General features: G+C 44.7%; 1 protein-coding gene across 2 annotated transcripts; it reads left to right on the top strand.

Annotated features, from left to right (window-relative positions):
* The first annotated feature begins 39 nt into the window (after positions 1 to 39).
* Positions 40 to 19355, top strand: LOC106610746 (BTB/POZ domain-containing protein KCTD3). Of its 2 annotated transcripts, none has more exons than XM_014210273.3 (19): positions 40 to 470; positions 1288 to 1341; positions 1576 to 1621; positions 1804 to 1877; positions 1990 to 2048; positions 2273 to 2353; positions 2636 to 2794; positions 3441 to 3531; positions 3663 to 3747; positions 3831 to 3936; positions 4020 to 4135; positions 4838 to 4925; positions 5029 to 5145; positions 5295 to 5465; positions 7000 to 7155; positions 10941 to 11037; positions 14751 to 14944; positions 15089 to 15227; positions 15351 to 19355. In XM_014210273.3, exons 1-19 carry the CDS (start codon positions 403 to 405, stop codon positions 16024 to 16026), a joined length of 2577 nt encoding a protein of 858 aa, XP_014065748.1. In that variant the 5' UTR covers positions 40 to 402; the 3' UTR covers positions 16027 to 19355. The 2 variants fall into 2 exon arrangements, with proteins under 2 accessions (XP_014065748.1, XP_014065749.1); XM_014210274.3 differs by lacking the exon at positions 40 to 470 and adding an exon at positions 495 to 900.
* The last annotated feature ends 5951 nt before the right edge of the window (positions 19356 to 25306 follow it).

The following is a 25306-nucleotide window of genomic DNA, read 5'->3' as shown; positions in this document are numbered from 1 at the left end:
TGAGGAGGGCTCCAGATATGGGATGACGTAGTGACCGTAGTGGGAGAGGCAGCGGTTCCTTCGACCAGACCACCTCATCGACAGTCGTCACGACACAGAAAGCAGCTCGAAGACCCTAAAATACTCGATATTACAAACTCACATGGATGCATATGAACGTGTATATCGGCTAACTTTGGTAAATTAGACTCGCCTGACCATTGCCTAAAGGCTACACACAACCATAGCCTATGAATTCGGGAACTATCGCTGCGTGGAAGTGGAACATTTTTATGGAGGCTTGGAGACGTAGGGGAGCGAGGAGCAGAAGGGGGTAAACTGAAGATCGACACACCAAACTGGAAACATTGGACATATTCTGCTGGCTACGAGTGACCCACACGCACGGGACGGGGTGGAAACATGGCCGCGAATGTCAATTTAACATCTGGGATGGGAGAAATTATTCAACTGAACGTCGGTGGGACAAGGTATTACAGCGTTTAAATAGCCTCACAGTCTATAGAACTGTCAATGTGCGCTCATGGAGGACGGTATTGACATACTCGACATGTTGCAATGGTTGTTTCTTTTTAGGTTGGCAATGGCATGCTGTCGCAGACGAGAACATGGAATTGGAGCTGCGATAAAATGCACGAAAAGCACGCAACACACGCGCTCGTATTGTCAAGGCGTGTTTACATTGTATCAACATGCAATCTTGGTGTTCCGCAGCGAATGGCCATGATCTGTCACAGGATGTAGGCTCATATAGTTAACTACGGCGATGTCTGGAGAATGTGTAGTAGATTGCCTGTATTATTGACTGCGTTCCAGTAGCCAGAGACTCGAGGGTAGGCGTAACATACTAAACTTAAATCCGGCACACTCCAGTTAGTATGAGATGTTACGTGTCCTATGGTACGTATTAATTTGTGGATGTCCATCATCCATTTCGTATGTTATGAATTACAATGTGTATGATATGTTACAAATTGCAATTGCATTGTGTCCATGATGAGAAATCGAACACAACCTTGAGACCAGACTGCAGTAGCATTACCCAATCATGATACATGTATCTCACAGTAAATACTTTCCATAATGTATTAAGTGTGTATGTAACCTGACTCCACCTTGGACATAGGCCATATCATCCCTTTTATGTATTTCTATGTGTCCCTCTTCGGAGGAATACATGAAAACCCATGAGAATTCATGAACATTTTGTATGTATTATTGTACAGTACAATCCATTGCGTCGTGATACAGTACGTCTTATATCCTTGGTCTGATCTACCCTCTCAGGTTCAGCACCTCTAGACAGACTCTGATGTGGATCCCAGACTCGTTCTTCTCAAGGTGGGGTCTACCTCCCTCTGCACATATCTGCTAAGATGTGATCTGGCGTCAGCTCAGGAAAGGTTACCTAGTTCACTTCGAGGTTGATCTCCCAAGGATTCAATCTTGATAATGTATTAAAAACAGTGTTTTGACTAGTCTGGCCCACATTTGACATAAAGCCAGAATGAAAGCTGAGATCAGCTTGTTATGGGCTAACTAGAATATGAGGTTATGTGTGTGTGTGTGTTTCAGTTTGCTGAGTGGCAGAATATCAACTCTACGTGATGAAACTGGAGCTGTGAGTACATTCTTCTATGCGAAAGGCAAACATATTTTTCGTCCATGTTTTTTTGGGGGGTCTGGTGAGAGCGTTGGTCACACGTTCCACAAATACTCTTTCATGTACTCTCGTACAGTGATATTAAACTGTAACAATGATATTTATGTATTAAGTTTCGAAACGTGCCTCTTGTCCTCCAGATATTTATTGACAGGGACCCGACAGCCTTTGCGCCCATTTTGAATTTTCTTCGAACCAAAGAGTTAGACTTACGGTAAGAACACCTGACACTCTCTACACACAGGAACAGTATCCTTTAAATATTAGCAGAAGCATATTGGTCCAGGTTATAAAGTCTTAGAGCTGATGTTCTCTTCTCTTCATAGGGGGGTAAACATTAACATTCTCCGCCATGAAGCTGAGTTTTATGGGATAACGCCGTTAGGTATGGCCTCCGTGCACTAACCTGACTAGTTACTGTGCTTCTACATGGTATTACATTGTTATTTAACCATCACTTAATAGTTTGACCTTGTCCACTTCCCAAGTAGTTTTCAGTGCTCTACCTACTGCGTAAGCATGCTGTTAAATGCTGATTTAGTGGCTTATATATCAAGTTTCTACAGTGTTTTGGACTTTTTCCTCTTGTGTTGCGGTGGCTGTCTTCAGTGAGGAGGTTGCTGCTGTGTGAGGAAATAGAACGTTCGTCCTGTGGCAGTGTTCTGTTCCATGGATACCTTCCCCCTCCAGGTATCGTATTCCCATAACTCCTCTTACCTGGAATTCTGTCCTCTGGCACAGGTGAATTACAGGACGTCATTGTATTCTCCCTCCATCTCTCTTATCCCTCTATCTCTCTGTCTGCTTACAAGGAAAAGGTGAGCGCTCTAGTGACGTTCTTTCCAGCGTCCGTTTTGGTCTTTGAACTTTTGGTCTTTTTGACATTCATAAAATGTGTTCGTCATGTAGAATTCTAGTTATTCTTTTCTTAGTTTGTTGGTTGATTGCTTGACTCATGTGTTTCTCCCACAGCTCTCCCAGCCCGTAAGTTCAGCTCCACCCCTGCAGCCTCGGGCCCTGTCCCTGAGGATCGGCCTGGTCCCACCGGAGCAGAGGGGGGGTTCCCCCATACCTGTCCCCCCCACCCCTCACTCCCCGGGCCCCCTGGAGCCGAGGGACCACACAGACTGGGTAAGCAGGAGGGCAGGGTTAAAAAAACAAAAACAAGGGTGTGGGCGAGGATGTTTGTGTAATGAGGCGTGGAGCAGGGCTGGGGCTGTGGTCCTCTACTCCCCAGTCTCCTCAGAACACCGTGTGCCTGTTTAACCACCAATCAGAGTAATCCTCAGTCCTACCGCTGGTCAGGAGATGGCGTTTGTGTGGCTGCGTTACAGCTGGAGCTAACATGACCTGACGTCGGGTAAAAAGCACCAAAGTTAAAAGTTCACACTTAACTTAGTTCTGGGCTGTGTGTGTTAGAATCAGAGCTGGTTTGAGCTAGAGTTCAGTGTCCTACGCACATGCTTAGAACACAGCCAAATTATCCTATTAGTAATATTGACGATCAAATGACATTTTGTTGACACCCTGACCCAAATACATTGTGCATGGTCGTGTACAGACATTTTGTAATAATGTTGCATTTGTAAGCACTTTAGCGTGATCGTGGTAATGTATAGGGCATGCTCAGTATACAGTAAAAAGTAGCTAACAATATGGGTAGGCGGAAATAATACAACTATCAACCATTGTGTACAGCACTGTGTGTGTTTCTCGGTTGTAAGGTCAAATGTTATGTTTCCAGGTTATTAGGTAAAGTGCTTTGTTATGTGTCCAGGTGCTGTGGTGGACCCTAGGAAGGTGCTTATTGTAGCTGGACATCATAACTGGATCGTAGTGGCTTATGCACACTTTGTCATCTGCTACAGGTAACACTGGCATTTGTATTCGGATTCATCGACTCCGAGTTGATATCATTTATAGATTGTACTCCTCATAAATCTTGAGTGTGTGTGTGTGTGTGTACTGACGTGTGTGTATTAACGTGTATATTCTTCAGGATAAAAGAGTCGTCGGGGTGGCAGCAGGTGTTTTCTAGCCCCTATCTGGACTGGTCCATCGAGAGAATCGCCCTAAACGCCAAGGTTACACTGCTATGATTGCGCATCACTAAATCACAATGTATTGTCCGAAAGGTGCTTTATCAATAAAGTTTATTGTTATACAGGTGGTGGGTGGTCCCCATGGTGATAAGGACAAGATGGTGGCAGCTGCCTCCAATAGCAACATCATCCTCTGGAGCATCCAAGACGGAGGGAGTGGCAACGAGATAGGTAGGTGTGTGTGTTTGTGTGTTTTGTGAAAGCGAGAGGGCGTTTTGCGTCTTATTGTTTCTCTCTCCTCTCGCTCTCTCTAGGTGTGTTTAGTCTGGGTGTACCCGTAGATCATCTGTTCTTCATTGGGAACCAGCTGGTGGCCACCAGTCACACTGGGAAGGTGGGAGTCTGGAACGCTGTCACACAGCACTGGCAGGTAGGATTACATAGGGTGTGTGTGTCAGGATGGATAGAGAGGGAGGGGGAGAGAGAGAGAGATGGGAACAGGGCTTAGAGAAGAAGAATGTTTTAAGGTTCATACATGTGTGCCGTGAACATCATTTTCTGCCTTTTTTGATGTCAGTGGTGTAAAGTACTACTTAAGTAGTTTTTTGGGGTATCTGTACTTTACTATTTATATTTTTGCCAACTTTTACTTTTTGCTCCATACATTTTCCCTGACACCCAAAAGTACTCGTTACATTTTGACAGGAAAATGGTCCCATTCACACTACAGCCTCTGATCTGGAAGACTCATTAAACACAAATGCTTCGTTTTGTAAATTATGTCTGAGTGTTGGAGTGTGCCCCTGGCTATCTGTCAATCAAAATAAAATTACTTTTGATACTTAAGTATATTTAAGACCAAATACTTTTAGACTTTTACTCAAGTACTATTTTACTGGGTGACTTTCACATTTGTCATTTTCTATTAAGGTATCTTTACTTTTACTCAAGTACGACAATTGAGTACTTTTCCTACCACTGTTTGATGCACAGTAGTAGCCATGAACATCAGAGAAAAGAATCATAGTGTTGTGTGAGCCCTGCGTGACGTTGGCCGAGAGAGAGAGAGAGAGAGAGAGAGAGAGATCTCGATCTATCATTTGAACCTTTTCTTTTCTCTCCTCTCCATTAGGTGCAGGATGTAGTTCCCATCACCAGCTGTGACACGGCCGGCTCCTTTCTGCTACTGGGCTGCAACAACGGATCCATCTACTACATAGGTACACACGCTTAATTCAGGAAGTGGAATTTGATTTTTTTTGTTTACTTCCTTCATTGACTGAAATGGAATTGACCCTAAACCTTCTTGGTTCTCTCTCTCAGACATGCAGAAGTTTCCTCTGAGGATGAAGGATAATGATCTGTTGGTGACAGAGCTGTACCACGACCCGTCTAACGACGCCATCACTGCCCTCAGTGTCTACCTCACACCCAAGACCAGTGAGTCCACACACACACTTTCAAACACATACCTACGTGTACATGCATGCGCACACACACACAAATCATGTATTTCCATCTTCATTGGGTTTCAGCCTTTCTGAGCAATTATCTTTTGTGAAATCCTATCTCTCTATTTTTCTCTCGAGGTGTGAGTGGTAACTGGATAGAGATAGCATATGGAACCAGTTCTGGAGCAGTCCGGGTCATAGTTCAACACCCTGAGACAGTAGGCTCTGGACCTCAGCTCTTCCAAACCTTTACTGTCCACCGCTCCCCTGTCACTAAGATCATGCTCTCGGAGAAACACCTGGTCTCAGGTAAGAAGGGGAGGGAGGGGAGGGTTTTGGGACAGGTTTGAGCATTGTGTAATCAGGATAAGAAAATAACAGGTATGCTAATGATCTCTATGTCTAAATATCTGTATTTTAATGGCTGTGCTTCATATACAGTACCAGTCAAAAGTTTGGACACACCAACTCATTCAAGGGTTTTTCTTTATTTGTACTATTTTCTACATTGTAGAATAATAGTGAAGACATGAAAACGATGAAATAACACATATGGAATCATGTAGTAACCAAAAAAGTGTTAAACAAAACAAAATATATTTTATATGTGAGATTCTTCAAAGTAGCTACCCTTTGCCTTGATGCCAGCTGTGCACACGCTTGGCATTCTCTCAACCAGCTTCACGAGGAATGCTTTTTCAACAGTCTTGAAGGAGTTCCCACATATGTTGAGCACTTGTTGGCTGCTTTTCCTTCACTCTGCGGTCCAACTCTTCCCAAACCATCTCATTGGGTTGACGTCAGGTGATTGTGGAGGCCAGGTCATCTGATGCAGCACTACATCACTCTCATTCTTGGTCAAATAGTCCTTACAGAGCCTGGAGGTGTGTTGGGTCATTGTTCTGTTGAAAAATAAATGATAGTCCCACTAAGCGCAAACCAGATGGCAGGGCGTATTGCTGCAGAATGGTAGCCATGCTGGTTAAGTGTGCCTTGAATTCTAAATTAACCTCCATACTTCACGGTGGGAACCACACATGCGAAGATCATCCGTTCACCTACTCTGTGTCTCACAAAGACATGGCGGTTGGAACCAAAAATCTAAAATTTGGACTCATTAGACCAAACGAGAGATTTCCACCGGTCTAATGTCCATTGCTCGTGTTTCTTGGCCCAAGCAAGTCTCTTCTTATTATTGGTGTCCTTTTAGTAGTGGTTTCTTTGCAGCAATTTGACCATGAAGGCCTGATTCACACAGTCTCCTCTGAACAGTTGATGTTGAGATATCTGTTACTTGCGACTGCACTTGACTGACCTTCATGTATTAAAGTAATGATGGACTGTCATTTCTCTTTGCTTATTTGAGCTGTACTTACCATAATATGGACTTGGTCTTTTACCAAATAGGGCTATCTTCTGTATACCCCCCTACCTTGTCACAACACAACTGATTGGCTCAAACGCATTAAGAAGGAAAGAAATTCCACAAATTAACTTTTACCAAGGAACACCTGTTAATTAAAATGCATTCCAGGTGACTACCTCATGAAGCTGGTTGAGAGAATGCCAAGCCTGTGCAAAGCTGTCATCAAGGCAAAGGGTGGCTACTTTGAAGAATCTCAAATATAAAATCTATTTTGATTTGTTTAACACTTTTTTTGGTTACTACATGATCCCATATGTGTTATTTCATAGGTTTGACATATTCACTATTATTGTACAATGTATAAAATAGTACAAATAAATAAAAACTCTGGAATGAGTACTGTAGGTGTCCAAACTTTTGACTGGTACTGTACATTGTGTGTGTCTCTGTCTGTCCGTCCGTGTGCGTGTCCTTTAGTGTGTGCGGACAACAACCACGTGCGGACGTGGACGGTGACGCGGTTCCGAGGCATGATCTCCACGCAGCCTGGCTCCACCCCCCTTGCCTCCTTTAAGATCCTCTCATTGGAGGAGACGGAGAGCCACGGCAGCTACTCATCTGGCAACGACATCGGTGAGAGAGGGAGGGATGGGTAGAGGGTTGGGGAGAGCGAGGAAACGAGAAAGGGACATACAGTTGAAGTCGGAAGTTTACATACACTTAGGTGGGAGTCATTAAAACCCGTTTTTCAACCACTCCACAAATTTCTTGTTAACCTCTATGGGCTAGGTGGGACGCAAGCGTCCCACCCGTGGTGCACTCCATCAACAGCAGGTGCATTTCAAGAGCGGCAAATTTGAATCCAAATAAATGTCAAAATTCAAATTTTTCAAACATACAACTATTTTACACCCTTTGAAAGATAAACATCTCCTTAATCTAACCACGTTTTACGATTTCAAAAAGGTTTTACGGCGAAAGCATAAATTTAGAGTATGTTAGGACAGTACATTTACAAGAGTTGTGTGTAATGTTTTGTCAATTCAAAGACAGGGTCACCAAAACCATAAAACCAGCTAAAATGATGCACTAACCTTTTACAATCTCCATCAGATGACACTCCTAGGACATTATGTTAGACAATGCATGCATTTTTAGTTCTATCAAGTTCATATTTATATCCAAAAACAGCGTTTTACTATTGCATTGATGTTGAGGAAATCGTTTCCCTCCAATAACCGTCAGTCAAGTCAGTACCACAAATTAAATAATTAAAATTAGAAAACATTGGTAAAATATTATATTGTCATTTAAAGAATTATAGATTTACATCTCTTGAACGCAATCAACTTGCCAGATTTAAAAATAACCTTACTGGGAAATCACACTTTGCAATAATCTGAGCACTGTGCCCAGAAAAATACGCGTTGCGATACAGACTAGACGTCATGTTGGGGAGATCTAAAATCGAAAATACTATGTAAATAATCCATTACCTTTGATTCTCTTCATCAGATGTCACTTCCAGGTATCACAGGTCCATAACGAATGTAGTTTTGTTCAAAAAAGCTCATCATTTATGTCCAAAAATCTCCGTCTTGTTAGCACATGATCTAAGCCAGCCGGACTTCTCGTCATGAACGAGGGGAAAAAATATATTTACGTTCGTTCAAACATGTCAAACGTTGTATAGCATAAATCATTAGGGCCTTTTTTAACCAGAACATGAATAATATTCAAGGTGGACGAATGCATTCTCTTTTATAACGTATTGGAACGAGGGTACCCAACATGAACTCGCGCGCCAGGTGTCTAATGGGCCATCATCATTCCATGGCTCTTGTTCGGTCAGATCTCCCTCCAGAAGACTCAAAACACTTTGTAAAGGCTGGTGACATCTAGTGGAAGCAATAGGAAGTGCCAAAATATTCCTCAGCCCCTGTGTTTTTCAATGGCATAGGTTTAAAGGTAATACAACACATCAGGTATCCACTTCCTGTCAGAAAATGTCTCAGGGTTTTGCCTGCCAAATGAGTTCTGTTATACTCACAGACACCATTCAAACAGTTTTAGAAACTTTAGAGTGTTTTCTATCCATATATAATAAGTATATGCATATTGTAGTTACTGGGTAGGATTAGTAACCAGATTAAATCGGGTACATTTTTTTTATCCAGCCGTGCAAATACTGCCCCCTAGCCCTAACAGGTTAACAAACTATAGTTTTGGCCAGTCTGTTAGGACATCTACTTTGTGCATGACACAAGTAATTTTCCCAACAATTGTTTACAGACAGATTATTTCACTTATGATTCACAATTCCAGTGGGTCAGACGTTTACATACACTAAGTTGACTGTGCCTTTAAACAGCTTGGAAAATTCCAGAAAATGATGTCATGGCTTTAGAAGCTTCTGATAGGCTAATTGACATAATTTGAGTCAATTGGAGGTGTACCTGTGGATGTATTTCAAGGCCTACCTTTAAACTCAGTGCCTTTTCGCTTGACATCACTTGAAAATCAAAAGAAATCAGCCAAGACCTCAGAAAATAAATTGTAGACCTCCACAAGTCTGGTTCATCCTTGGGAGCAATTTCCAAATGCCTGAAGGTACCACGTTCATCTGTACAAACAATAGTACGCAAGTATAAACACCATGGGACCACGCAGCTGTCATACCGCTCAGGAAGGAGACGCGTTCTGTCTCCTGGAGATGAATGTACTTTGGTGCGAAAAGTGCAAATCAATCCCAGAACGGCAGCAAAGGACCTTGTGAAGATGCTGGAGGAAACAGGTACAAAAGCATCTATATCCAAAGTAAAACGAGTCCTATATCGACATAACCTGAAAGGCCGCACAGCAAGGAAGAAGCCACTGCTCCAAAACCGCCATAAAAAAGCCAGACTACGGTTTGCAACTGCACATGGGGACAAAGATCGTACTTTTTGGAGAAATGCCCTCTGGTGGTCTGATGAAACAAAAATAGAACTGTTTGGCCATAATGACCATCGTTACGTTTGGAGGAAAAGGGGGAGGCTTGCAAGCCGAAGAACACTATCCAAAACGTGAAGCATGGGTGGCAGCACCATGTTGTGGGGGTGCTTTGCTGCAGGAGGGACTGGTACACTTCACAAAATAGATGGCATCATGAGGTAGGACAATTATGTGGATATATTGAAGCAACATCTCAAGACATCAGTCAGGAAGTTAAAGCTTGGTCGCAAATGGGTCTTCCAATTGGACAATGACCCCAAGCATACTTCCAAAGTTGTGGCAAAATGGCATTAAGGACAACAATGTCAAGGTATTGGAGTGGCCATCACAAAGCCCTGACCTCAATCCTATAGAACATTTGTCGACAGGACTGAAAAAGTGTGTGCGAGCAAGGAGGCCTACAAACCTGACTCAGTTACACCAGCTCTGTCAGGAGGAATGGGCCAAAATTCACCCAACTTATTGTGGGAAGCTTGTGGAAGGAAGGCTACCCGAAACGTTTGACCCAAGTTAAATAATTTAAAGGCAATGCTACCAAATACTAATTGTGTGTATGTCAACTTCTGACCCACTGGGAATGTGATGAAAGAAATAAAAGCTGAACTAAATCATTCTGTATACTATTATTCTGACATTTCACATTCTTAAAATTAAGTGGTGATCCTAACTGACCTAAGACAGGGACTTTTTACTAGGATTAAAAGTGTCAGGAATTGTGAAAAACTGAGTTTAAATGTATTTGGCTAAGGTGTATGTAAACTTCAACTGTAGATATGGTAAATGGAAGGGATGGATAACATTTGTTTTTATCTGGAAAGGGTCTAGAGCAGGGGTGTCAAACATAAAACCCACGGGTGAATTAAGTAAAAATAAAAAACAATCACAATATGCTTTAAAATCAATAAAACTAAATCCAAGCTATGTAGAAATGATAATGGATCGACCTTCATACTGTTTCCAGCTCGCTCATAATCACGCAAATGAAAGCTAGACAGTCAGGGAGCAAAGGAAATTCCCAAAACAATGGCTCGAGGACAAATTTCTTCAAATTTTGATGGCGAGGAAATACAACCAATTTTCAGTGCGTCCCTCCGGACCTTGTTGAAGACTGAATGCGGCCCCTGGGACAAAATTATTTTGACACCCCTGGTCTAAAGCCTAGTGTTCGTGTGGGTCTAAAATCCCAGTAAGACTGGTGTCATCTCCTTCAATGAAGGGCTTTTTCACACTACTGAGCTGAACCGATGTGAGCCAAACCGAGCACTACTGAGCCGTCCTGCTTACCCATAGTTGCTGAAAAGGACAATGTGAAAAGAAAATATCTGAGCCAACACAGTTTGGTTTGGGTGGACATGATAGTGTGAAAAGGGTACAGCAGTTGTTCTAGAGCCCAATCTAACCAGTGTGGTCTGGTTTCCCCTCAGGTCCGTTTGGGGAGAGAGATGACCAGCAGGTGTTTATTCAGAAGGTCATCCCCGTCACCAACAAGCTGTTTGTTCGCCTCTCCTCCACCGGGAAAAGGTGCTACTCATCAGTTATCCCCACACAACATCGACCCAAATCAAATTGTATTTGTCACATGCGCCGAATACAACGCTTACTTACGAGCCCTTAACCAACAATGCAGAGTTGAGGAAAAAAAGTAAGGAACATTTGCAAAATAAACTAAAAGAAAAATAGTAACACAAATAATAATAATTAGGCTATATACAATGGGTACCGGTACAGAATCAATGTGAAGGGGTACTGGTTAGTCGAGGTAATATGTAAATGTATGTAGGGGTAAAGCGACTATGCATAGATAATAAACAGAGAGTAGCAGCAGCGTATGTGAAGGAATAGGAGTGTGTGTTGGAGTGCAGTGTGTGTGTGTGTGTGTGTGTGTGTGTGTGTGTGTGGTTAGAGTCCAGTGAGTGTACATCGAACCTGTGCAAACATAAATAATAATAAAATAAGGGGGTCATTGTAAATAGTCCAGGTGGCCATTTTCTTAACTGTTCAGCAGTCTTATGGCTTGGGGGTGGAAGCTGTTAAGGAGTCTTTTGGTCTCAGTCTTGGCGCTCCGGTACCGCTTGCTGTGCGGTATCAGAGAGAACAGTCTATGACCTGACTTGGGTGGCTGTAGTCATTGACATTTTCTAGGGCCTTCCTCTGACACTGCCTGGTATAGAGGTCCTGGATGGCAGGGAGCTCGGCCCCAGTGATGTACTGGGCTGTACTCACTACTCTCTGTAGCGCCTTGCGGTCAGATCCCGAGCAGTTGCCATACCCACCCCAGCGGTGATGCAACCAGTCAGGATGCTCTTTTAATTTTTTTATTGAACCTTTATTTAACTAGGCAAGTCAGTTAAGAACAAATTCTTATTTATAATGACGGCCTACCCCGGCCAAACCCACCCCTAACCTGGACGATGCTGGGCCAATTGTGCGCCGCCCTATGGGACTCCCAATCACGGCCGGTTGTGATACAGCCTGGAATCCAACCAGGGTCTGTAGTGACACTTCTAGCATTGAGATCCAGCCCCTTAGACCGCTGCGCCACTCGGGAGCCCACTCGACAGCTGCACTATTTTCAGCCTCCTGAGGGGGAATAGGTGTTCTCGTGCCCTCTTCACGACTGTCTTGGTGTGTTTAGACCATGATAGGTTCTTAGTGATGTGGACAGCGAGGAACCTGAAGCTCTCGACCTGCTCCACTACAGCCCCGTCGTTGTGAATGGGTGTGTGCTCGGCACTCTTTTTCCTGTAGTCCACAATCAGCTCCTTTGTCTTGCTCATGTTGAGGTAGAGGTTGTTGTCCTGGCAACACACTGCCAGGTCTCTGACCTCATCCCTATAGGCGGTCTCATCGTCGTCCGTGATCAGGGCTACCTTCGTTGTGTCGTCGGCAAACTTTATGATGGTGTTGGAGTCGTGGGTGAACAGGGAGTACAGGGGGGGACTAAGCACGCACCCCTGAGAGGCCCCCGTGCACCACCTGGGGGCGGCCTGTCAGGAAGTCCAGGATCCAGTTGCAGAGGGAGGTGTTCAGTACCAGGGTCCTTAACCTCTATGGGACCGGCGGGACGAATTCGTCCCACCTACGTAACAGCCACTGCCAGCCTGTGGCGCGATTTTCAAAATCTTCAAAATCCTATTACTTCAATTTCTCAAACATATGACTATTTTACAGCCATTTAAAGATAAGACTCTCGTTAATCTAACCACACTGTCCGATTTCAAAAAGGCTTTACAACGAAAGCAAAACATTAGATTATGTCAGCAGAGTACCAAGCCAGAAATAATCAGACACCCATTTTTCAAGCCAGCATATAATGTCACCAAAACCCAGAAGACAGCTAAATGCAGCACTCACCTTTGATGATCTTCATCAGATGACAACCCTAGGACATTATGTTATACAATACATGCATGTTTTGTTCAATCAAGTTCATATTTATATCAAAAACCAGCTTTTTACATTAGCATGTGACGTTCAGAACTAGCATACCCCCCGCAAACTTACGGGGAATTCGCTAACATTTTACTAAATTACTCACGATAAACGTTCACAAAAAAGCATAACAATTATTTTAAGAATTATAGATACAGACCTCCTCTATGCACTCGATATGTCCGATTTTAAAATAGCTTTTTGGTGAAAGCACATTTTGCAATATTCTAAGTACATAGCCCAGGCATCACGGGCTCGCTATTTAGACACCCGGCAAGTTTAGCACTCACCATAATCATATTTACTATTATAAAAATGTCATTACCTTTTGTTGTCTTCGTCAGAATGCACACCCAGGACGTCTACTTCAATAACAAATGTTGGTTTGGTCCAAAATAATCCATCGTTATATCCGAATAGCGGCGTTTTGTTCGTGCGTTCCAGACACTATCCGAAATAGTAAAGAAGTGTCGCGCGCTTGGCGCAATTCCTGACAATAAAATTCAAAGTATTCCATTGCCGTACGTCGAAGCATGTCAACCGCTGTTTAAAATCAATTTTTACGTCATTTTTCTCGTAGAAAAGCGATAATATTCCGACAGGGAATCTCCTTTTCGGCAAACAGAGGAAAAAATCCCAAAGGCGGGGGCGGTCGGGGTCACGCGCATAAGCTAGTGTCTCTTGATGGGCCACTTGAGAAAGGCGATAATGTGTTTCAGCCTGGGGCTGGAATGACGACATTCTCTTTTTTCCCGGGCTCTGAGAGCCTATGGAAGACGTGGGAAGTGTCACGTTAGAGCAGAGATCCTTAGTAAATGATAGAGATGGCAAAGAAGTTCCAGAAATGGTCAGACAGGCCACTTCCTGTAAAGGAATCTCTCAGGTTTTGACCTGCCATTTGAGTTCTGTTATACTCACAGACACCATTCAAACAGTTTTAGAAAATTTAGGGTGTTTTCTATCCATATGTAATAAGTATATGCATATTCTAGTTACTGAGTAGGAGTGGTAACCAGATTAAATCGGGTATGTTTTTTATCCAGCCGTGTCAATGCTGCCCCCTAGCCCTAACAGGTTAACTTAGTGATGAGCTTGGAGGGCACTATAGTGTTAAACACTGAGTTGTAGTGAATGAACAGAATTCTCACATAGGTGTTCCTTTTGTCAAGGTGGGAAAGGGCAATGTGGAGTGCAATAGAGATTGCATCATCTGTGGATCTGTTGGGGCGGTATGCGAATTGGAGGGGGTCATGGGTTTCTGGGATGATGGTGTTGATGTGAGCCATGACCTGCCTTTCGAAGCACTTCATGGCTACAGACGTGAGTGCCACGGGTCGGTAGTCATTTAGGCAGGTTACTTTAGTGTTCCTGGGCACAGGGAATATGGTGATCTGCTTAAAACATGTTGTTATTACAGACTGGGTCAGGGAGAGGTTGAAAATGTCAGTGAAGACACTTGCCAGCTGGTCAGCGCATGCTCTGAGTACGCGTCCTGGTAATCCGTCTGGCCCCGCGACCTGTGAATGTTGACCTGTTCAAAGGTCTTACTCACATGGACTACGGAGAGTGTGATCACATCATTATTTTATAGCCTTGTCTGATGAACATGGTCCTTTAGCACTTTCATCCAGCTCACAGTAAACACACTTAAATTCATCAAATATGGTCATACAACCTTTTAACCAAAGTGCTGCTAGCACTATGCTCAAACACACTGAACTACCAGAACGATGGTTGCTCTGTTGTAGTCTGAATGCAGTCAGTTCTGGTCTGATGTGGTCTGTCCTGGTTGTCCCTGCTAGGATCTGTGAGGTGGCGGCAGTGGATGGGACCACCATCTCGTGTTTCACGGTGAGGGAGTGCGAGGGTTCTAGCAGGATGGGTTCTAGACCAAGGAGGTACCTCTTTACTGGCCATGGCAACGGCAGCATTCAGATGTGGGACCTCACCACCGCTATGGACACCGCCAACAAGGGAGAGGAGAAGAAGACTGACGGTGAGGAGTGATAATGCATTTTATGTATAGGAACAGATGCTTCCGAGGCCATTGCACATATCCATGGATTGTATAGTGTCATTTTGACACTTTGCTTTCACATTTAGTTTGACACTGATAAGTGATAATGTCTTTGATTGACAGAGGTGGGCGGACCAACAGAGGAGGAGCTGCTGCAGCTATTGGACCAGTGTGACCTCAGCACCTCCCGCTGTGCCACGCCCAACATCAGCCCCGCGCCTTCGGTGCTGCAGCACAGCCGCCTCCGAGAGTCCTGCTCCAGGTCACTTACACACCGTAATCTGTTTCTGACTCTTCATGTTGTGAACGTTTGTCTGTATAGTTGTCTTTTTCATGGCATCTATATCTATTTATCTGATCCCCATTCTCTTTCTGTGTGTCCCAGCCTCCAGCTGCAGGCCCAGGAACCCATCCCAGAGACGGCCACCTACGGAGCCCTGCGACCCTACAGAGAGAGCCCCCTGCTGGCCCACGCCCGCCGCACAGAATCCTTCCACAGCTACAGAGACTTCCAGAACTTCTCCCTGGGGACAGGTCTGCTGGAGAGCCCCGGACAGGGGGCAGGCCTAGGTACAGAGGCCCGAACCCGGTCACTGTGCGAGGCTGGGGGAGAGGAGGGCGAGCGGAGGGGCTCGGCCATGGAGCTCTGGGCTAGCCGAAGCGCTATCGCCGCTAATGCTGATGCCGTTGCTAATGCTTCCGTGGTCACAGGTGGCGCCACTGCCGAAGAGGGCGTTTTGGTATCGCCACGGCAACCCCCCGACAGTCCTGGAGGAGACACTTGGCGAAGGGTCCAACTGGAAGAGGAGGGGGCGGGGTTAGGATCAGTGGCGGAGGCTAGGTCTGAGGTGAGAAGGAAGGGAGGGTTTGAGGGGGCAGTATTTCTGGGCAGAAAGAGAGCACCTCCAGTCCCCCAGCTCACCTCGCTCCCCTCGGTGGGGTCTGAGGGGGGAGGCAGTGACACCTCCTCCACCGCCTCCCCCTCCCCCACCCAGCTGGCTTCCATTTCCCCCCGGCACAGGAAGTGCAGTGAGCCGGCCAATCAGGACAGCAGCCTGTGAGTTACGGACAGCTCTGACGCCGACACACCCCTGGTGTCAGTCAGTCAACAGCTCTAGGGAGAAGTTACTCCCCTATCCCCTGATCTAGGACCAGCCTCCCCTCCCCAAATTCTAACCTTAACCATTAGGAGTAAAACACACTCAACTGACCTTAGATCAATGTTTGGGAGCAACTTCATCTCACAGGCAATATTCAAGACTGCCACAGTATGACATCTCAAAAGAAAGCCCGTTATCCTCAGTCAAGAGAAGAAACTTGACGCCCGCTGGAAGTCGCTAACTAGCCTAAGGGTGATCTTTTAGTTCCGAGCATGACTTTAACCCTTCGGATCTCTCCATCGTGGCTGTAATCTGGTAGCTGCACAAGTGGTTCTCCTCCAATGTTTGTTCCAATAGTCCCCTCATGATATCAGTGGGACTTTGTGTTAGAGGCATATAATGTAGTTTATCGACTGTTAACACAAAGTGCTCGATATGTTTATTTCCCCCTTGTGGTTGTCGTCACTTTCACACACACTCATAGTTTTGGGTTCACCGGCTGTGAACCGCCACACAACACATAGTCGTGCTGTTCAACCAGCCAGTAGCCGTGCGCGTTGTGTTTTAGACCTGCCTGAATTCTACGCTACACAGTAAATCTCCTTATTTCTCTTTTTTTTTTCCTTTTGTCGAAACAGACCGACATCTCATGCTGAAGGTCAAAGTGACTTTGCATGGCATTCTATGTTTATTTGAAATGTAACATGCTTAGTGCCTTTTTTTTAACATTAGCCATAGTCTAAATATCCAGCTGTCCTTTTCCGTGATGTAGAGAGGAAGTAGACCAAAGGTTGAATGGAGGATATTTGTCTGTAGTCTACGCAGTGTGTTGTTCTCACTGTCCAGTGACGTCACAAGTTGGATAGCTGCTATTATCCTCACTCCTGTCACCCAACAGTAGCTTTCAGATGAAGAGAGAGGAGTTGTCAGCGGGGCCCATCCTCCCTCCACCTCATCACTAGACCAGACCTGGGTCAAATACGTACAACTTGAGGTGCACTTGATTTAGCTTGTCCAGTGCAATGGAACCAATGGAATAGTCCCACCGAACTAAATCAAGCGCGCCCATTGTTTCTGAAAGTACAGTATTTGACCCAGGTCTGTCTTCTACCGAGCTGTTTAGTAAGAGATGGAATGAGACCAAGCTGAGGGTTCAACATGTACAAAGGTGTAAATCTCAATAATATGCAATCGGATTATATATGGAGAATATACCTACATAATCGATATAATATGTAACCATCCTGATGCATTTAAATGTGTGTGTAACTCTGTCTACATATTTGCTGTTGTTTGTGACATCTGCTTGTTCTCAGATAAGCTATTCATATTAACAGTATTTTATCGTACCTAAATTGCATTTGCACCTCGCACTACGACGACTAAGTGACGAGGTAACATTTTATTTGGTATGAGATGACATTCAGCCCGTTGAGGAGTAATGCCTATCCCTCTCTATATCTCTGCGCGTCTAAGGCCTGGATTCGTTCTGATCCCATGTTAGATCCCCCTGATTGAACCGACACAGTATGCAGCATTTACCGTGAACGCGGGAACGTTGCCTTTTTAAGAGGTTTTCGGCCCGATCGGATGAAATCTAGGCCTCAGCTATATCTCTTCTCTGGCTGTGTTTACACTTTCACCTCAGATGGATACTAAAAAGGAATAGATCTATTTATGTCACTCGTTATAACATTTTGGATAACATGTATGTACCAACGCGTTATTATGTCGCTATGTATTCGTGCTTGCTAGTCTACATGGTATAGTGCAAGCCTGTTACTCACCTGTTGGCACTGAATTGCCGTTGTCTTTGAGCTGGCTAGACGTGTAGGATGACATCTTGGGGCTCTATTCAGTCTGTAAAGCTGAAGTGTTGCAGATTGCGCCATAGAAATATATAAAAGGTAATTCCCGATTTGAGCCGACATATGCGGCAGTCTCCGCTAAAGAGGGAACATTGCCTTTAAATTTCAATCGCGCTGTAAAACGGATCTTCCGCGATACGGATTGAATAGAGCCCTATAGACTGACACAGGACCTGTTTATAACTCTTTTAGTTCAGCTTGGGTTTATCTGACAAGCGGTAGTCACACAAACCTGGTAGCCTTGTATTGTCACGTTGGGTGTAATAGGGTTGCAGGGCATGCAGGCTTTTGCTCCATCCCAGCACTAATCCTAAGTCTTCAGCTGTAGCCTCTATCATGGGATCAACGTGTCTTATGTCTCTTTCAGTGGGTGACAGTGCAAGGAGGGAGCACCAGGTTAGTGTGGATACTCTTGTCAAAGTGTGTGTGTGTGTGTGTGTGTGTGTATCCCAGACCAGTGTGACACACTCCAAAGCAGCGCTGGGCTCTCAGCAGTGTAACCTTCCCTTCAGAAAAGTTAGCAACTTTGTTAGCTGAAAATGGTGTTTGATAGCTGTGTGATTTATGAGCGTAATAAAGTGGTGTTGCTGCTTCTGAATGTGTGAGCTGCCAAGGGCCACACTGTCTGCTACAATCACTCTGTTTTTACTTTACAAAACATCTTTTTTCGTTGACGATAGCTGTGAACGTGCAGCTACTATGCCCTTGTCAAAATGGCGTCCTTGAGTTGGGACACAGTCGTAACTGCCAGTTTGGTGTGTCCCTTTTTTTAAAAGACAAAAACAAAACTGACCGCTATACAGCTACAATACCGTCCCCATAGGTCCCTGTTATAGCAGCAAAGGGGGGGACCAACTCCATATTAATGCCCATGATTGGTTTTTTTTGTTGGGGGGGGGGGGTGTTCGACGAGCAGGTGTCCACATACTGTTGGTTGTGCGCGTGCCCGTGATGTGATTTGGGTGACACGGAGGACCTGATACTAGTTGAATGGCAGGCCATAGTTCCGCATCTCCATCCCTACCGCTTGGTAGACGGTACTACAATGTGAATCCACTAGAGGGCACTGTGGATGTGGGTAAAATCTAGTTCCAGGTTAACGCTGGGGACGCTGAATAAATCAATGAATATATACCGACTACATTATACGGGGTCTTCATACAGTTTAGTGTGGCTTTAACATTGGTTAGGAGTGCCACAGAACCCTGTTCATGTCAAAAGCATGCTGTTAATCTGTTGCTAATGAGGACTTTTTCAGTGTAATGGATCACGTCGACCCTTCATAGGAATTGTGTTAAACAGCGTTGAGATGAAATAGGTACTTGTGTGTGTGTGTGTTCTGTCACTTTAGCTGCTGCGTCTGTCCTCTCTCTGACGTCTCCTCATCTCTGTACTGATGGAGTAAAACACAATAACCCAGTATGTCAGCTGTCTCTGTCTTTGTCCTCAAACACCAAGCACAACTGGGACAAGTCATCGCACTTGTTTCATGCCTCACTCCAATCTTTTTGGTTTTATGTTTATATTATAAAGTGTGCGGATGTGCCACCCTCTGTTTTTTTTGTTCCCGCCAACAACCGCAGCATTTCAAATCAAATATCACTTTATTTCCCAAGTACATTAATATTCGGAGATGTACTAAAATACAATTTGTAAACTGGGTGGTTCGAGCCCTGAATGCTGACCAACCTAATTAGGTTGGTAACCAGTTTATAATAGCAATAAGGCACCTCAGGGATTTGTGGTATATAGCCAATATTCCATGGCTAAGAGCTGTATCCAGCCCCTCTGCGTTGCGTCGTGCCTAAGAACAGCCCTTAGCCGGGGTATCTTGGCCATATACCACACCCCCTCATGCCTTATTGCTTAATTAGACAATTTCAATACAATGTGACGTGTCTCATCATGAAAAAGTTCAAAAGCATTCCAGTACCTAGAATTTTGATAAACCATCGATGTCCAGCTCTCTACACAAAGCTGCACGAGAAGAGTCAACTAGTTTTAGTCAAACGGACCCTGTCTTATGTTCTAACCAGGCCAGGAGCAGCATAGGGGCAGAATAAGGGGAGAGTGAGAGGAGTCTAAATGAGGATACACTTAAAGTGGACTGTCTCTCTTCAGCTACGTCTACACTGATCACCCAACTATTTGCTATTTATAGTCCTCTCTAGGTAATGTCTTCTAAAATCAACTATTGTACTCTGGACTAAGGATTGTTGTCTTGGCTAAACAGCTGACTCAAAGCTGAGTTGAAGATGATGGAGATATATAACACAGTAATAAAACATCAGACTTATTAACATAGGCCAGATCACATACAAACAAAATTATACACTATATAGAATACTCTTTACCTTCATGATTATACAACGGGTGGGTCTAATCCTGAATGCTGATTGGTTAAAACGGCATTCCAGCTGGTGTCTATTCCACAAGTTACCACCAGCTAAATCTATGACTGCGCAATCCACTGTCTCATCAGCCCAGCCAGGTAATTTACAAACTTGATCTCCACTATAAAAAGCATCTAGACATTAACTCACATTTCTTTTAGACTAACATTTAGTTTTCAACAGTGGAGATTTGTATAAACCTTTCTGTCTCTCTGACATTTGCCACATTGTTTTAATATTGAAATTTGATCTCCAGCTGCCCCAGTAGGGACGAGAAACAGGCAGGCAGCGATTCTCAGCCAGTTGAAATCATGAATCGGCTTGCATCATCTTTATTTTCACTGATCATGAAAACGGTCTAGTCACAAATACCATCTAAAATGGTTATCGCTGCTAGGTCTACTAGGTCTAAAATGGTTATCGCTGCTAGGTCTACTAGGCACAGCTACCACACACGTACAGTAGTTTAACTCTGAGGTTAAAATGGAAGAGGTGAGAGGCATTGCTTTGAGTTCTACACTTGTTGAAATGGTTTCCTATTTCCAGGTCAGTTGGCGTAAGTATAAGTAATAATAATAAGTATTTTCTTATTCCGAGTGGGTTTGGAGATTCATGGAAATGAATCCTGGGACTCCAGGATTCCCAATTTGAGTTTGAGATCCCTGGGGTGTGTGATGGTGTGGGGTCCCCAGGTACAGGTGTGTGTCGGTGTGGGGTCCCCAGGTACAGGTGTGTGTCGGTGTGGGGTCCCCAGGTACAGGTGTGTGTCGGTGTGGGGTCCCCAGGTACAGGTGTGTGTCGGTGTGGGGTCCCCAGGTACAGGTGTGTGTCTGTGTGGGGTCCCCAGGTAGAGGTGTGTGTCGGTGTGGGGTCCCCAGGTAGAGGTGTGTGTCGGTGTGGGGTCCCCAGGTAGAGGTGTGTGTCAGTGTGGGGTCCCCAGGTAGAGGTGTGTGTCGGTGTGGGGTCCCCAGGTAGAGGTGTGTGTCGGTGTGGGGTCCCCAGGTAGAGGTGTGTGTGTGTATGTCTTTCTTCCTCACAGAGCTGAAGGCTCAACAAACTCATCATCCTCCACATACTGCAACAGTAACCTCATCATGGTCAGAGATCCTATAATGAAAGACAATCTGAGATCAGTGGGATTTTAGCATCACATTGTAGGACCTTCTACTCAGCCCTCCTCCCCACCTACCTCCCTCTCACCAGTCCAGGGTCGTGTTCACCCTCCTCTCCCTCCTCCCCACCTACCTCCCTCTCACCAGTCCAGGGTCGTGTCCACCCTCCTCTCCCTCCTCCCCACCTACTTCCCTCTCACCAGTCCAGGGTCGTGTCCCTCCTCCTCTCCCTCCTCACCACACCAGAGTCTTGTCCTCCCTCCCCATCAGAGACATCCTGTCCTGTTCGATCAGCTGACTGACACAAGAAGTTCTGGGAGTAGGGGTGGCTGAGCTGTGATTTGCTGGGCACGCGGAGGACCGACATAGGGCTGAACCGCAAGCCGCTGCCCACAATCTTACTGTCCGTCAGGCCCTGGGGGTGATGGGTAACAGGAAGTAGAGGTGGGTGAAATATATACACTGACCTTCATAAAGACAATCATCAACCCCACACCAGTAGAATATAAGTATCCCACATACTGAAAGAGTAACCCACACCAAGAGAAACACAACCCACATGCCCATGACATGGAAACCGGCCACCAGCGGCAACAGTGAGAGCTTTTACCATCTAGCAGGTTATAGTTGTGGACAGGGATGGGTGTTAACATCTGCCTCTGGTGCCAAAGGTTGCATGTTTCAATACACTGATAGAAAGTTGAGATTTTGGTTTTAAGCCTACCCCAAACCTTAACCATTCTGAGTTAATGCATAAACGTAACCTTAGACACGTCGAAATGTGATGCTTTAGAAATATGGATAAATGTCTAATTCTGGTGTGAGACAGCTAGTTGAGAGTACTGGCATACGTGCTTAGAACACGTCAGAATACAGCCTCAGAGGGAGGAGAAGGGATGAGGGAAAATGAGGGCAAGTAGGAAGGGGAAGAAAAGGACAGTGAAAACGGTACAGTGAGTAGTCCGTTAAATGTACAATTAGTACCCATAGGACAGACATCAGTTCAACGTCTAGTTTTGGTTTACATCTGGTTGAGTTGTCATTGGATTTACCCTACAGGTCAAAAGTTTTAGAACACCTACTAATTCAAGTTTTTGTCTTTATTTATAGTATTTTCTACATTGTAGAATAATAGTGAAGACATCAAAACTATGAAATAACACATTTGGAATCAAAAAAGTGTTAAATCAAAAAATATTTTATATTTTATATTCTTCAAATAGCCACCCTTTGCCTTGACAGCTTTGCACACTCTTAGCATTCTCTCAACCAGCTTCATGAGGTAGTCACCTGGAATGCATTTCAATTAACAGGTGTGCCATCTCAAAAGTTAATTTGTGGAGTTTCTTTCCTTCTTAATGTGTTTGAACCAATCAGTTGTGTTGTGACAAGGTAGGGGGGTATACAGAAGATAGCCCTATTTGGTAAAAGACCAAGTCCATATTATGGCAAGAACAGCTCAAATAAGCAAAGACAAATGACAGTCCATCATTACTTTAGACATGAATGTCACACAATCCAGAAAATGTGAATAACTTTGAAAGTTTCTTCAAGTGCAGTTGCAAAAACCATCAAGCGCTATGATGAAACTGGCTCTCCTGAGAACCGGCACAGGAATGGAAGACCCAGAGTTACCTCTGCTGCAGAGGATAAGTTCATTAGTTACCAGCCTCAGAAATTGCAGGCCAAATAAATGCTTCACAGAGTTCAAGTAACAGACACATCTCAACAACTGTTCAGAGGAGACTGTGTGAATCAGGCCTTCATGGTCAAATTGCTGCAAAGAAACCACTATTAAAGGACATCAATAAGAATAGTAGACTTGCTTGGGCCAAGAAACAGGAGCAATGGACATTAGACCGGTGGATATCTGTCCTTTGGTCTGAAGTCCAAATGGGAGATATTTGGTTCCAACCACCGTGTCTTTGTGAGACGCTGTGTAAGGGCTATTGTACCAAGAAGGAGAGTGATGGAGTTCTGCATCAGATGACCAGGCCTCCACAATCCCCCGACCTCAACCAAATTGAGATGGTTTGGGATGAGTCGGACCGCAGAGTGAAGGAAAAGCAGCCAAGAAGTGCTCAGCATATGAGGGAACTCCGTCAAGACTGAAAAAGCATTCCTCATGAAGCTGGTTGAGAGAATGCCAAGAGTGTGCAAAGCTGTCAAGGCAAAGGGTGGATACTTTGAAGAATCTCAAATATATTTTGATTTGTATAACACTTTTGGTTACTAAACTCAGCAAAAAAAGAAACGTCCTCTCACTGTCAACTGTGATTATTTTCAGCAAACTTAACATAAGATTCAACAACTGAGACATAAACTGAACAAGTTCCACAGACATGTGACTAACAGAAATTGAATAATGTGTCCCTGAACAAAAGCGGGGGGTCAAATTCCAAAGTAACAGTCAGTATCTGGTGTGGCCACCAGCTGCATTAAATACTGCAGTGCATCTCTTCCTCATGGACTGCACCAGATTTGCCAATTCTTGCTGTGAGATGTTACCCCATTTCTGGGGGCATGGCCCTAGCCCTCACCCTCCGATCCAACAGGTCCCAGACGTGCTCAATGGGATTGAGATCCGGGGTCTTCGCTGGCCATGGCAGAACACTGACATTCCTGTCTTGCAGGAAATCACGCACAGAACAAGCAGTATGGCTGGTGGCATTGCCATGCTGGAGGGTCATGTCAGGATGAGCCTGCAGGAAGGGTACCACATGAGGGAGGAGGATGTCTCCCCTGTAACGCACAGCATTGAGATTGCCTGCAATGACAACAAGCTCAGTCCGATGATACTGTGACACACCGCCCCAGACCATGATGGACCCTCCACCTCCAAATCGATCCCGCTTCAGAGTACAGGACTCGGTGTAACGCTCATTCCTTTGACGATAAACGCGAATCCGACCATCACCCCTGGTGAGACAAAACCACAACTCGTCAGTGAAGAGCACTTTTTTGCCAGTCCTGTCTGGACCAGCGACGGTGGGATTGTGCCCATAGGCGATGTTGTTGCCGGTGATGTCTGGTGAGGACCTGCCTTACAACAGGCCTACAAGCCCTGTGTCCAGCCTCTCTCAGTCTATTGCGGACAGTCTGAGCACTGATGCAGGGATTGTGCGTTCCTGGTGTAACTCCGGCAGTTGTTGTTGCCATCCTGTACCTGTCCCGCAGGTGTGATGTTCGGATGTACCGATCCTGTGCAGGTGTTGTTACTCGTGGTCTGCCACTGCGAGGACGATCAACTGTCCGTCCTGTCTCCCTGTAGCGCTGTCTTAGGCATCTCACAGTCCGGACATTGCAATTTATTGCCCTGGCCACATCTGCAGTCCTCATGCCTCCTTGCAGCATGCCTAAGGCACATTCACACAGATGAGCAGGGACCCTGGGCATCTTTCTTTTAGTGTTTTTCAGAGGAGTCAGTAGAAAGGCCTCTTTAGTGTCCTAAGTTTTCATAATTGTGACCTTAATTGCCTACCCTCTGTAAGCGTCTTAACGACCATTCCACAGGTGCATGTTCATTAATTGTTTATGGTTTATTGAACAAGCATGGGAAACGGTGTTTAAACCCATTACAATGAAGATCTGTGAAGTTATTTGGATTTTTACAAATTCTTTGAAAGACAGGGTCCTGAAAAAGGGACATTTCTTTTTTTGCTGAGTTTATACGATTCCATGGGTTATTTCATAGTTTTGATGTCATTATTCAACAGATGGTAAAAACATAAAATACTAAATGTCCTTACGTTGATTTATCGCAAGATCTTTTAGGTTGAAATGACATGGAAACATTGACTCAACCAGATATTACATGTACAGAAACAGTGACTCAGGTAGCAGTTTCCTATAAAAGCTTTTCAAACTC

Source organism: Salmo salar, chromosome 09, assembly GCF_965601325.2.
Source record: "Salmo salar chromosome 09, fSalSal1, whole genome shotgun sequence".
NCBI lineage: Eukaryota > Metazoa > Chordata > Actinopteri > Salmoniformes > Salmonidae > Salmo > Salmo salar.
This window is presented reverse-complemented; position numbering and strand designations above follow the sequence as displayed.